Source organism: Oryzias latipes, chromosome 16, assembly GCF_053564925.1.
Source record: "Oryzias latipes strain Hd-rR chromosome 16, Olatipes_Hd-rR_3.1".
Classification (NCBI taxonomy): Eukaryota; Metazoa; Chordata; class Actinopteri; order Beloniformes; family Adrianichthyidae; genus Oryzias; species Oryzias latipes.
Window position 1 is genome coordinate 6572798 of NC_136252.1, and position 14769 is coordinate 6587566.

General features: G+C 40.8%; 2 protein-coding genes across 2 annotated transcripts; one reads left to right on the top strand and one right to left on the bottom strand.

Annotated features, from left to right (window-relative positions):
• Positions 1-1917: 1917 nt before the first annotated feature.
• Positions 1918-8147, top strand: LOC101160936 (collagen triple helix repeat-containing protein 1). Its single transcript, XM_004077604.5, has 4 exons — positions 1918-2188; positions 4318-4536; positions 4611-4827; positions 7661-8147. Exons 1-4 carry the CDS (start codon positions 2078-2080, stop codon positions 7801-7803), a joined length of 690 nt encoding a protein of 229 aa, XP_004077652.1. The 5' UTR covers positions 1918-2077; the 3' UTR covers positions 7804-8147.
• On the bottom strand, positions 8126-13713 carry LOC101160687 (solute carrier family 25 member 32). The gene is made up of 7 exons (XM_004077603.5): positions 13256-13713; positions 12932-13082; positions 12722-12807; positions 11451-11605; positions 10491-10604; positions 8886-9031; positions 8126-8787 (listed from the first exon to the last, which is right to left on the bottom strand). The coding sequence occupies exons 1-7, from the start codon at positions 13452-13454 to the stop codon at positions 8664-8666; spliced, it is 975 nt and encodes a 324-aa protein (XP_004077651.1). The 5' UTR covers positions 13455-13713; the 3' UTR covers positions 8126-8663.
• Between the last annotated feature and the right edge of the window lie 1056 nt (positions 13714-14769).

Sequence of the window (14769 nt, forward strand, 5' to 3'; positions counted from 1 at the left end):
TCTGTGTCTAAACCTTAATATTAGATTGAACTTTTATTTATAAAGCACCTTTTTAACATGAACTCAAAGTGCTTGAGGGGCTTAAAACAAATGACTAAACATACAGAATGCCCTTAGCCTTCCCGACCCCCCCCCCCCCCCCCACACACACACACACACACCCAACGTAATGAAACAAAATGACACAAATGAAACTCAAAGTAGAAATAAGAAATCTAAGAGCAACCTTTTTTTTTAAAAAAAGAAGCTGTATGAACTTTATAAGTAAATGTGGCTTTCTTTAAATTAGGTGTTTGTGTGGTGAACTATTTAGAGTAAACAGGACAACTATAAATGACTAATGTAGTCATCTTATTCAGGAGATAGTTTTTTTAGGATGGGTAATGTTGATGCCTCTCATAAATTTGGGGTCCTGATCTGAAAAAGCTGTGAGGATGGTCATGTTCACTTTAACTCAGTTTCATTGTCTTTCTGACAGATGCTTTAGGTATTTTGCCTCTTAAAAAATGGCAGAAGGGAGCACTTCTAGTTTCTTCTCATTTTTATTGTATTCTAATAAAATTAAAAAAAATGTAAGAGGGGCAAAAAGATAAGACAGTTTCTCTTTTGGACAGAGCCTTGAAAGGATTTTTGCTTAGCCACTCCTTTGTTTCCTGTGCGATGTGTTTAGGTCCTAAACGCAGCGCCCCATCTTTTTGGAAGATCCAGACACATTTTATCCTCAATGTTCTCATTGATAGAAGGATCTTTTTGGCTCCATGTAATTATACAGATCAGTCATGCTTTCCCCTTTGCAGAAAAACTGCCTCAAACCATACTGTTTCCACCCCCATGCTTCACAGTGGGTGTGGTGTCCTTGGCATCCAATTCAGCATTCTGTTCCCTCCAAACAAGGTGAGTGGCATTGGAATTCCATCTTGATTTCATCTGAACAATGACCTCCCCCCATTCCTCCTGTGGATCCTGCAGATGGTCTCTGGAGAACTTTAGATGGGTCTGGACATGTGCTGGCTCAAGCAGGCTAATCTTTGGAGCTCTGCAGGATTTGAGACCAGGATCACATCACGTGTTGCCATAGTAATTTTTGTTACTGTGGTCCCAGCCCTCTTCAGGTAATTGACCTGTTCCTCACATGCAGTTCTGGACTGTTTCCTCACTCTTCTCATGATCATTTGTTTCACCAGGTGTGGACAGGTGTCATTAATTCAGGTAAACAGTTCAAACACATGACATCATTACAGTTAGTGGAGGATAGAAGAGCATCTCAAAGAAGTAGCTCTGGGTCAGTAAGGGAAAGAATTCTTGATTGTTTGAAGGAGATAAATACTTATTTTCTGCACATTTGTACAAACATTCTTTCATAATCAAACAATTTGATTGCCTGGATTATTTTTGTTTGATTTCTCTCACAGTGGAAGCATTTCTCTGATGAAGACTATAGACCAAACTCATCTATTTCAGTGACAACTTACAGAATCAGTGACTGCCAAAGACTTTTTTGCTCCATTGTATGGAAGTTAGGGATAGTGATGAAAAACTGTGGTTTGGAAAAAATACACTTGAAAAAGTAATACATTCAAAAAGTGTCTCATGACATTTTTTTGACTATGATCTGGAAAACAAAGCTATTACCTTTTGTGATGCACAGACTGTAGGAAAACCATCTCACCGGGTCATTTTTGACCCATCATAAAAGAGTTCAAACCTGATTCACAGCAAATTCAGCATCATTTCAATTAAAATGCTGAAAGATTAGACCATCTTTGCTCAGATTCTATAAGATGTTATAATACCCAAAAAATCTCAATCACATATTTGTTATTCTTTTCCTCCCCTGAGTTTATGAATTGGTCTTTTTGAGACACTGAAGTTTCCCTCCAGCATGACCCTCTAAACTGCTGTACCGGCACATGCACAGTGGACACAGTGTGCACGTACAAACCCCGGAGGGACGTCTTCACAGAAGTTTTTCTGGCTCCATTCTGCCCTCCTCCCTGCGTCAGGCTGGCAGCAGTTGGAGTCAAACCGTTGCATCCTTCAGACTGAGTTCTCTGCTGCTGCTGCTGCTGCCTGCAGGATGACGCCTCTCTCCCCCCGTCTGCTCATTCTGCTCTGTCTGGCTCTTCCTCTGCACGGCCAGGAGAAGGGAAGAAGCAGGGGATACCGAAAAGATCCGGACGCTGACAAGGTAAGGGCACCATCATCATCTCCCACAGAGGTTGGTTTACAAAGGAAACTGAGAAAGGTTTTGGCCTAAAATGATAGGAAAACTACAACAGATGTGCTTAAAAAGTGAGCAAATTGACAAATTCTTGATGAAGATTAAACATTTTATTCCCCTTAAGTAAAAGTAAATGTGTGTGGACTGGCAGCTCTCCAGGCGTACAAAGAAGAAAAACAAAGCAAAACCAGGCAGGAAGTTACAGTCTGGCTCACTCTGTCTGCCTGTTTTTGTTAACCCTTGTGCTATTCTAGGCACTTTACCATTGGGAGTTGGGTCATCTAGACCCACTAGACAGTGCTCTGAACCTTTTTTCTTCAATGATTTGTGATCTTCACTGCTGTCCATGGATTACATGAAATCTTTCCACCTTTATCCACCTTTGTCATGGTAGGGAGAACACGTCAATGTAAGGGTGGGGTCATCTAAGATAGCACAAGGGTTAAAAGCTTTTTGTTTTTTCTTTGACTGAGAAAAAGAGATTAGTCTGTGTGTATTTGGAAGCAGCTGAATGATACAATGGCAAGACAAAAGTCTGTGGTTTGCAGTTTCAGTGCATTCGTGGTTTAGATTGAGGTGAAATAATAAAACAAAGAAAGTCTGTTTGGGACTCCAAACTGAAACTTGTGGGGTTTTTTGAAGACATTTTTTTATTTCTATTTTGTTGTTTCTCTGAAATTTGTGTGACCCCCTTCAGAAAATAACAAGCAGTAGCTCCTTTATTGTGACCCCAAAATGTGTAGCACAATACAACAGGCATGTTTTGCAACAATTTATTTGAGAAAACTCAAATATCACAAATCGTGCATGAAATGCTTCAAAATTCATAGCTCTGCAGGAGAAAAGCAAACTTTATTGCTCCAGTTATCGTAGCAGATAGAAAAACCAAACTTTCAAGGAAACTGTCCCAGAACTTGAGCAACGCAGAGAGAGCTGAGACTGAGGTCCAATATGAAAGTGGGCTGTGTTTTATAGCAGACAGAGGTTCCATTTATTAGTCCACTTTGAAAGCTCTCCAAAAATCCACACTTGAACCTTTCCTTGATGAATGTCAGCTAGGTTTCAAGACTCATGCCGTGACCCCCCCCCCCCTCCATCTGGACGCTCATAATTCAGTGAATGAATGGATCTTTTCCCTCTGTGCTGCAGACGACTCCAGCTCTGTGTCTGCCTGTGCAAATCAACCCAAAATCACAAGTTCCATCACAGACGCGCCAGTTTCCTTCAGAGATGATGTCAGGCTTCTGTCCTCCAGGCAGTGGTAGCAGCTTAATGACTCCTACAGACAGACTCCCACCCAGACATCTGCTTCAGAGCAGATGAAATTTAAATTCACTTTTTTTAGATTGAAGAAACACATTGAAGCTGTATTAAGAGCTCTTTGTTCTCCTTTCCACTGCTTTTTTTTGCTGTAATACCTTGTGGCTTCCTGTGACTCCTCTACAGCTGGAAGTTCCCAAACATCTGCGTGTCACTTTTTGTCATTCTGGCTGAGGGAAAAACATGTTAGTTTTGTCAAAAGACCAATTTACTTTTCCAAAATGAAATGTTAGCTGCATCTAAAAACAGCTCAGACGTGTTTTATCAAGGAACATACGACACAAACCTCTGCAGCTCCTCGCTGTTGTGTAGGTGCAGCTTTTTGCAAGATACTGCATCTATGTGTGTGTGTGTGTGTGTGTGTGTGTGTGTGTGTGTGTGTGTGTGTGTGTGTGTGTGTGTGTGTCTGAGTCAGCGTGACTAAGATGCAGTATCTGAAAAAAATAGCAAAGGATGCAGCCGCACAGTGAATCACAGTGGAACAGATGTCTTGTAATTTGAGCGGCCACCATCAGAGCCTTCAGTCTGTGATTATTTTGCATCAGCGTTATTGGGATTTACATTCATGCTTCGTGTTGAACATGTGCTGCATCCCAGCTGCACGGTGCATCTGACGTGTATGTTTACATGTGGGTGTGTTCTGCATGCAGTCTAAATGTGGACTCTCTGGGACAAAGGACTAAATAAAAACCTGAAACAGGAACCATGATAGTGGCTGGTGTTCTTGCATGGTTTGGTTCATCGCCTGCTTCTCCTTTACTCCTCCTTTTTTTCAGTTTGGCAGCTGTCTGCAGGGTCCAGCAGGCACCCCTGGCAGAGATGGGAACCCTGGAGCCAACGGCATTCCAGGGACCCCCGGCATCCCAGGTCGAGACGGGCTCAAAGGGGAAAAAGGAGAGTGTGTGAGTGAAGTGTTCGAGGAGCCCTGGAAACCCAACTACAAACAATGTGCCTGGAACTCTCTGAATTATGGGATCGACTTGGGGAAAATAGCTGTAAGTCTCTTACCGTGACAAACTCACGATGTTTGACCCGTCCAGAAGAAAAAATTCCTCACTTTGTTCTGCAGGACTGTACGTTCACGAAGCTGCGTTCAGAGAGTGCCCTCAGAGTGCTGTTCACTGGCTCCTTGAGACTCAAGTGCAAGGAGGCCTGCTGTCAGAGGTGGTATTTCACCTTTGATGGAGCGGAGTGCACGGGACCCCTGCCAGTGGAGTCCATCATTTACTTAAACCAGGGAAGCCCTGAGCTCAACTCAACCATCAACATCCACAGAACGTCCTCAGGTACCAAATCATTTGCTCCCATGTGTTTTAAAAAAAACTCTGAACCAGTAAAGATTATATTTATTTAGTGTCATAAAAGCAGAAGTAACAAACAAGCACAATCCAACTTCATTTTAGGACTTGAACTGGTTCTGTCCTGCAGCAGTCCTGGACTGCGAGGACCAGATGGTTTTTGCAAGTCTTCCTTCTTACTGCGCCTTTCAGCAAATATTTTACTCCCTGCCACACACTCAAATATTCCCCAAAACTTGTAGACACCTAGTACCTGGTGAAAATGAAGTTTGTCTACAGGAATAACAACCCCAATAAAAAAGAAAAGAAAAGATGACATCACAACAGGAAGGAGAAACCATCACAAAAATGAATGGGGCCAAAATCTCTTAAAGGTCAAATAATAATAATAAAACATGCGTGATTTACGTAATTCATAAGTGTTTCTTGCGTTCGTCATTCGTCGATGTGCGCAAATGTCCGTCAAGGGTTTAGGCCTACGGGTCTTTACGTGAATTTGGTTTTGAGCTGTTCAAAATTTAGTCTGTTGAGAACCATGAAGAGTATGCGTATTTTAAATAGTTAATTCACAATTATTTTTTAAATCTTAAGCAGTTGTGTGTGATTTTTGGAAGATGCATACACAAATTTGTGGCTTTCCACGACCGTTCCATGTATGTCTAACAGATTTTTAATGCATGAACTTCCGATGTCTAACTTTTTTATCACGTGTACGGCGCACATCTCACGTTCAGATCACGTGATTGACACACAAATCACTAATGAATTGTATATAAACAGCACAATAATCACGCACGGTTCAAATTCTACGTTGATTTATGTGTTCTTTGCGTGGTTTACTCATACTTCTTCTATGGTTTTAATGTGGTTCATTTGTGATGCATCAGTGAAAATTTCACATAAATACAACTTTTCTATCTTTCTCCGTATACAGTATATTCATATGTGCAATATGTGCAAAATGTACGTAGTGGCTGTGTGGTACTGTCTGGGAAACTACTTAAAAGAAATGTTTGGATTTAGAAGCTTGTTGATTTTGAAGGGCATTTCAATAAGGAGAGATCTTACGAATGAAAACAATAAAGATTTATGCATGAATGCACAAAATATGAATGAAATAATGCATAGTCTTTTGTCGGCTAGGCTCTGGGCCGATGACATCTCGATTCTGGTTGGATAAGCTTGAACCCTAGATGGTTAAATCCCAGAGCCTAGACGCCGGTGATGGTGGTTGACCCTTGTGCTATCCTAGGCATTTCAACATGGGGAGTTGGGTCATCTAGACCCACTAGACAGTGCTCTGAACCTTTATTCTTCAATGATTTGTGATCTTCACTGGTGTCCACGGATTACATGAAATCTTTCCACCTTTATCCACCTTTGTCATGGTAGGGAGAACAAGTCAATGTAAGGGGGGGGTCATCTAAGAAAGCACAAGAGTTAAGGACCAGCCCATGACAAATTATTGTTCCAGGTAGAGGATGGGGCGGAAGAGGGCCGGCAAAACCATCTAAAGAGATAAACGTCCAGGAATTTAACAGCAGTAATATGACTGTTATTGGCTGAGGAGAAAAGGTGGGGCAATAGAGCTTTTGGTTTAGAGTGAAAGCTTAATTGATGAGTGGCGTTCAGATTCAGTGACGCAAGAAACCAGGTAGATCTTTCTTATTGAAATTACACCAAAGCTTCACTAGCCTGGTGAGCTTGCAGTGGGGTGTTTCCCTGTTGCTCGCACATTTTTTACCGAAATTCTGGGAAAATTGAATACAGGAATTGTTGGCTCAAGCTGAACAAAATAACATGACATAGGATATGAACATATTAGGAATGTGGGAGTGGTTTAAAAAAAACAAACCTCTGTTGCCAAGGAAATCCAAAAATTTGGATCTTGGATCTTATGCAGAATCTCTGTCACAAGAGTCACCCACAAGACAAGCCACACATTTTGTGAGCATGACACACAAACATAAAAAAGCTCAATTTAAAGTTTAGAAACCAGATGAGGTTTTACCAGTGACGCATAAATGATTGGTCACATGAACAAGATGGAGCCTGCGTCATGAAAACCTGTCTGTTATGTGGAAACTCCAGACAATTAGGAAATGTCTCAGACCGAAATATCCTCATGTATCTTCCTCACATGGGAAGCTGTGCAGACTGAGACAAAATGTGTCTTTAAACAGAAAATAACTGAACAGAAATGTAGCGGTTGGTTCTGCTCCATCATTATTAAAGTTTGCTGCCGTCATTTAATAAGCAGCTCAGTCTGTTCAGTGAGTTTGCAAAGAATCAAATCTTTCCAGTTTGGGTGTTTTCTGCAAAACGTCTGAGAGGTCAATGGGGCTGTAAATGTTTACAGGGTTAAAAAGGTTTCAGTTTCCTTTAGTCTCAGGTAATTGTAACTTAAAACGTAACCAAAAAAAACCTCAAGTAGTTAATTTGCTTTGCCGCTGGAACTCCTTAAAACAAATTCAAGCCTCTCAAACGAACAGATAAGTGACTTAGCCAAACCTTTGCTGGGTATACTTTAAAGATCTGAGTGTTACAGGGTAACCGCTGCTCTGTGATGGGAGGAAGGGTTGTTTATGACTACAAAGAAGTGAGGATTTATTTTCTCCTGCTTTGTTTCGCAGACCAACTCTGTCTTTGTTCAGCCGCTCTGCAGCGTGTCAGCTTCATTCTTCATCCCTAATCCTTTATCTGCTGCGATGCAGGCCTTCTCTCTCTCTTTTTTTTTCTTCCATGTTCATCACTGTGTCAAATAAACAAAACAATTAAACACTTTCCATGTGGGATTTCCTTCTTTTTTTTTTCTTTCCAGTTGAGGGACTGTGTGAGGGCATCAAAGCAGGACTGGTGGATGTGGCGCTGTGGGTGGGGACCTGCGCCGACTATCCCAGGGGCGACGCGTCTACTGGGTGGAATTCTGTGTCCAGGATTATCATCGAAGAACTGCCTAAATAAAGGAGATGAAAGGGATGCTCTCGCCTTTGTAGTGTAAGAGTATGTTATCTGGCTGTCCAAAAGCATCAGGTATGCTGTGCCGATGCTAACTCCAACCTTTCCGTTTTAAAGCTGCACAGCCTGACAGGCCTGTTTGCAAAACGCTGTCACTGTGTCTGCTAGACAGGAACTTGTCTGGTCTATACTGCACCTTTCAGCAACGTCGACCATGTTTTAACTATAAACTCAGTGATGCGTTTCCATGCATCATCACTCATAACAAAGTTCTCTTTTGTAAAATACTTTAACTCATCATTTTGCAATAAAGAATACATACCATCAATTTCTTCAAAATAGGTCAAAAACCTTGTTTTTTTATTGTTTTCACAGAAATCATCAAGATTAAAACAAATGTTTGAAAGAAATGTTTTTGGAACCAACTGTCCCATTTTATGACAAGATGTGGGAGACGTATGAAGCAGCAGCTGCAAACCTGAGAAGGTTGAAATATTTTACTGTTTTCTTTCTGCAGGGAAACAATGTAAACATTACTTCTGGGTGCTGAAATAAACCTTCATTGTAGTAAATGTTCACACCCCTCTGAGCCACACTTCCAAGGTCACTTTGACAGGAACTTCTTCTCCAAAAAGAAACAAATCCTTCGTGTGATTCTGAGGCTGATTCTGCTCTTATTTCACAATAAAACCAGAATTTACACAAAAGAAGAAAAGAAAAACAAAACCCAACAATGTCTCATTGTTGATTGATTCACCGAGTGTTTGTTGTTCAGCTTCAGTCGAACTCAGCTGACTGTTCACATGGCACCAGCACGTCAGTTCCACTTAAATAGTCTGTGCTCATTTTTCTCAGGTCAACCTGATTCATTTTGTCCCGAGAAGAAAGCGAGAGACGTTCTCGTACACCACAAAGGTGATGCAGCAGGCAGGGGTGACACGGATCAGGTTCGGGACGATGCCTTTGTAGAAACCAGTCACGCCTTCATTCCTTCAACAAAAATAAAAAGTCAGAATACCATCAAGATCTATGAATTTAGAACCCAAAGCCTCATTTTGAGAGGACATGTCCTGTAGTGATTTGCATACCTCCATGTCCTTGCAATGACATCAGCAACTCCGTTGTATGTGTTGTGCTGGTCCTGAAGGCGAGCTCGCACCACCTGATAGGGATATGTTGTGGCTACAGCAAATATCTTAGACAGGGCAGCCATTGTGATGTACTCCAGTGCATTCTGTTGAGGAGACAGGTGGAAGCACAAAGACTTGACCGACAGACTTCAGACCATGAACGCATTTAGACTGAGTTTTTAAAAAACTACTGAAGGTCCCGTCAGTGATTCCCAACTGTTAAGTCAAAACCTGCACACACGACAGAAAGGGGGAAAAAAAGTGTATATATAAATTAAAATAGCTGAAGAAAAATAAATCGCAATGGAAAGTATATAGTTGGAAATAGAGTTATAAAATTTAAGAGAAGGGTGTTCAAAAAGAAAAATACGATTGCAAAAGTAAGTCGATTACAACAGGTGTCGCGCAAAAGGTGACCATTGATCTGACAGGCGAGCTGAAGGAAACAGATGTTCAGGCCGACCGTCTGATAAAAAACAAAATCCTTACCACGGCGTCTGAAAGAGGAGAGGCAGACGGTAAGATGCAGAAGTAAACGGGGGTTGATCAGCTGTTTATTGTGTAATTATTTGTAATTTTATTATAAAACAATATATATATATATTAATATTATATGCTTGGTTGCTTCAACCTAATATTCATGAACTCACTGGAGAAAGTTCTCTGTTCCAAACCCAAATGCAAAGAAAAGAAAAGAGACAAGTGCAAAAGGAGTTATGAGTCATGAGTGGAGTCCTGCTGGTGTTTGATGCTTTCCCCTTCAAGTGGAGGAAAATAACTAGCAGTTCGAGCTGCGAACCGGCACCAGTCCGTCGGACGGTTCTGTTTGTTTTGTTTTATTTCTAATCTGATTCTGAAGGGAGTTTTAGTTTTGGAAAAATACTGCATGAACCACCTACATTCAGCAATGTTATAAAGATGCAGCAAATGGAAATGGTAATGAAAATGCTCATATAGTGGATTCATGCTTGTTAATATATTTGGAAAAATACCAGTATTGAACGTTTTTTTTGTATTCATCAGTCCTACCTTAAAGTTCGGATGAGGCTGAAGGCTGCTAAATCACATTTTAACTGTCCCAACACAAAATCTAGTGTACAAATAAAGGTACACTAGATCCACAGGATTAAGATTAAGTTTACCTTCAAAAGTTACGGGAGGCTGGGGGCACAAAAAAAAAAAGCACTGTCCATGAAAATATTATCTGACACTAAACCAATCAGTGGCCTGAAAAGGGTTTGGGACTACTGGGTTGCAACAGCAACAGTGAGAGTTTCCAAAAACCTTTGGAGAAATTCTCAATTTCCTTGTCTGACAGCACAAGTTTCTAAAACAAATCTCTTTTCTGAACAGTCATCTGGAAAAAAAATAATAAAAACACAGGATGGCAACCCCATAAAACTGAACCGTTGCTGACCAGAGACTAAAAAAAAAAAGAGAATTTTCATCCAAAATCAAGTCAGTGACTCCAAGTAAGAGTGTCAATAATCATTTTCCTCTAATTGTGGAGCTTGTGCAGCTCGGTGAGATGCCACCCATCATGTCCGTGGCCTAAGGACTCACCAGCTTAGCTTCTGATGGCACTTTCTTGTGTTTATTGTAGCCTCTCTTCAGCTCTTCGTAGGCCATGAACTGCAGCGCTCCATGAGATGTTCCAAACAGACCAGGAACGAAACCCTTAGAACAGACACTCTGTAAGGGGTTTGGGTGACAGGAGTCCAAACCTCACACCCCACATCCACAACTCATGATACAACAACACTGAACATCTGGAATTCTAATAAAATACTGATAAGACAAATAGTGGATGTAAGTAATTAAATTAGAAATAAAATAGAAAATCTTAGTTGCAAAGCAAATAATGTATAAAGCAGCCCTAATTATCATTTCTTCAATTATTTATTTAAATGTGACTTAATCACAAAAACTGTGGGGAGTTCCGTTTAAAATCCCAGAGAACCGCAGGGATTCATGATGTTCCTGCATTCATAACAAGCTGCTTTAAGCTCTTTCATTTATAGAAATTGACTGACAGAAAATTATTTAATTGAACTTCATGAAGAAGCTTAGTTCAGCTGTTTTTAATTACACTAAAAAAAACGTTTTTTTTCCCTGAAGGAGAAGCTACTTTGAGAAGAAAAAGCTGACGACGCCCTCTGGTGGTGAATAAAGACCTTTTTGTTTAACCCTTGTGCTATCCTAGGCACTTTAACATTGGGAGTTGGGTCATCTAGACCCACTAGACAGTGCTCTGAACCTTTTTTCTTCAATGATTTGTGATCTTCACTGGTGTCCATGGATTACATGAAATCTTTCCACCTTTATCCACCTTTGTCATGGTAAGGAGAACACGTCAATGGAAGGGTGGGGTCATCTATGATAGCACAAGGGTTAAATATACACATTGAGGGCAAACAGTGCATTAACCTGAACACTACTGCCCCTTATGACATCGTTAGCACCATAATCACTAGAGCGGGTCACAGAGACTGCAGTGTGTGGGAAAACAACCAGAGGTCTCACCCGGTAGAGTCCTGGAACTCCCTCATTGCGGTAGATCTTAACCAGAGCGTCTAGCATTCCCTTGTACTGCTTACTCGTTGGGTCAGAACCGTACTGCAGAATCAGCTGGGTCTTGGTTACCCAGATTGGATTAGTGATGCTAAGTGTTAGGATGCCTGCAAATCAAAGCAGGAAATTGACAAAAATGAGGCTCATAAGACATCCCACTAACAGAATTAAGAGCACTTCACTGAAATCACGTTAATTCAATTCAATTCAGTTTTATTTGGATAGCCCAAACTCACAACAACAGTCTTCTCGATGGGCTTCATATAGGTAATTGAAAAAGTTAAACATAAAATCAAAAGGATCATGAATACATACAATTCAATAGGAAAATACTAAATGGAACCAACTAAACAGACTAAACTAAACTGGATAATTTACTCACGTTATGCTTGTTCTCACACTACATCACACGCTGCCTTCACTAAACTGTTTACATTTATTTGCGGGCTTCCTGCACTTCTCTACAAGGTAATGACTACTCTTTACGAACAGAATAATACAGCAGAGGATGGAAAAAGGACAAAGAACTGTTCTAAAGACCCACTCTGATGAAAATGTGTTTTTGTGGCATTTTTCTGGTGATAAATGACGACAGATAAGCTTAAAACTGCTTTTCTCTGGGTATTTCTTTATGCAAATTGTAGTGAATCAGGAGCAGACGGAAAAATGTGTGTGTGTGTGTGTGGGGGGGGGGGGGGGGGCAATATCTAATGAACTCCTGCCACTCTGCAGAAACTCTGGTCTAGAAAACTCAAGTTATTTGATTTTGGCTAAAAGCCTAAAAGCGTCCCAATCATGACTAAAAGACCACTTGGAATGGTTTTACATTAGATCAGGAAGATCCAGGAAACACTGATTGAGATCAGTTTGTTCATCATTACAAAAAGTTAAAAGCAACATCAAGATTAACATGAACATGTAGGATTAATCTAAAATGGATTAATGGATTATACTCTCTAAAAATTATTTCTAATTGCTCAATAAAAACCGAAGAAAGATTTTTTTTGGTGATTTTGAAGCAGCTTGCATGACTTTTTAAAACTTTGTTTCTACCCTTCTTAAAAAAATGATTTTAATCCCCTATAAAAGGCAGATTTCAACTCCTTCTTGTGTTTGTTTTAGTATCGTGACAAACAGAGACCCACCACAGCTGTTGGCCAGTTTAGATCTGTTCAATCTGGCTGCTGTGTTGGTCAGAAGAGACATGGACGTCCGGGACGTACCTGCTTGAGCCGCCGACACCAGGTGTTCACCTGCACTCAGTTCAGTGTCCCGACCTTCTTTGGTGTATCCCTTGATGGCGTTGTAGCTATTTGGAAACATGGAGAAATGTCAGCCCACCAGCAGCAGCAGGTTGGGATGCATGTGAACATTGTTGCTAAACAATACAGTGTTGATGCAACTGCAGTCCAGCAGGTTTAAACTCTTCTTACAAGAAAAAGTAGAGGCCCCAAGACGCTCCTGCACCCCAGATGTTGGGTGTTGCTCCTTGGTAGAGACCCCTCAGCCCCTCCAGAGCCCAAACGCTCTTCATGCAGTGCATGATGCCTCTGTACTGGGGTCTCAGCTCCAGTCCATCACTTACTGCATCCAACAAGACACACAAATCCACGTCAGAACCATCAACAGCACAACCCTGCGGCGCTGCTAATCCATCATCTTCAAGCTAAAACTCTGCATCTATTCAAGCTACAGGAAGCTGCGTAGCCTTAACTAATCTAACGTTAACTCTGGTCGTTCTTTGGTTTCGTTTCTACCTGCAAACCGGATTTTGACGAGATCCAGCGGGTGCAGCACCAGCGTTGACACGACCCCCCCGCTGAGTCCAGCGATCAGGTTCTCAACTTTGACGTGACTGAACACCTGCTGCAAGCGTCCCGGCGCTGCCACGGCGGGCGGCCCGGCCTCCGTCACAGTCCCGCCGGTACCGGTACCGTGGTTCGGAGCGGAGCTCATGGTTGTTTTTTTAAGACTCAACACCGGCGGCTAGCAGTGAAACCAGTGTTCACTAAAGTCCCGGAAATGATCTCTGCTTAGCTCCGCTGCCGAATAGAAGTGAGCACAAACGTCACCAGCGGCTCTCATCCTAACAGCGTGACCGAAGACTGAGCCACGTTCCCCGCGTGCAGCTCCGCACCATCACGCTGGACCTGTCCAAATGTCAACCACGCAGCGACCTTGCTTCTTCAACATAAAGCTTCCAAAACCGTCGATCCACTTCTCATTTCCGACCCGTACTTTCAAAATAAAACCTCGGATTATTACAGACGACACAGAATGTGCACAAAACTGTGGAAACGATGTTTTATGTGAGAATTTCTAAATTGAGTTATTTTAATTATGAGTTATTTTGCCATGATAGTTATTTTAAAAGGCAGTCTAAAATTGTATCGGTGTATGTAGTGTCTAATACATTCTATTGTCAAAGTACTGTTAGTAAATGATGTGTTGAGGTAATGTGTATAGAATGACAATAATAATAATAATTAGTGTGTATAAAGGTATAATTGAATTGAAATGTGTTGTGTTGATGCTGAAAAGAATTTTCTGCTTTAGGCTGGTAACTTTGTGTCTTGACCCTCACTAGTCTCTAAGTATATCAGCTGTTTACCTAAACATAAAACTGTTTTAAAGTAAGGAAATTGTAGAGCAGGATATATAATATAATATAAAGTGCATTCCTAAACCATTCACCTGACTCTGAAAAGTGACATAAAGCAAATGTTTGTAAAGACTAACATAAGAAATATCAATACATGGATACATCAAACTTATGATAATTTGTCATGATTCAATATGATTATTAAAAAGAAAAGATTAAGAAAACAGTATTGTAAACTGTGAGGTGAGCCAAACTTCAACTTTAGGGCAAAAACCTAACTATCAATATTTTCATGACAAAGTATAACATTCATTAATATGTCATTTTTGTGGTATTATACATGTCAATTTTCTTCTTTAAAAGTGTGAACTGGTCTACTGTTTTGTGCCCTTTTGCACACAAGATCAAATCTTGGAAAATGACACTTCCAATGGTGAATATTTTGAAAACCAGAAATAAGTGCATGTCTGGAACTTTGTGGAGGTTCCTCTTTGGAATAGAAAGTTTGACTTTGTATTCTGAGAAATAATCTATAGAAACACTACTGGAAAACGTGTATTTTTAACAAGAAACAAACATGTCAATGGGGACCCATTTTATCATAAAATTGATCATAAAATTTAGATAAATCTCGAAGTGCTTTGTTAAATTTAGTCATTTTGGAACCTC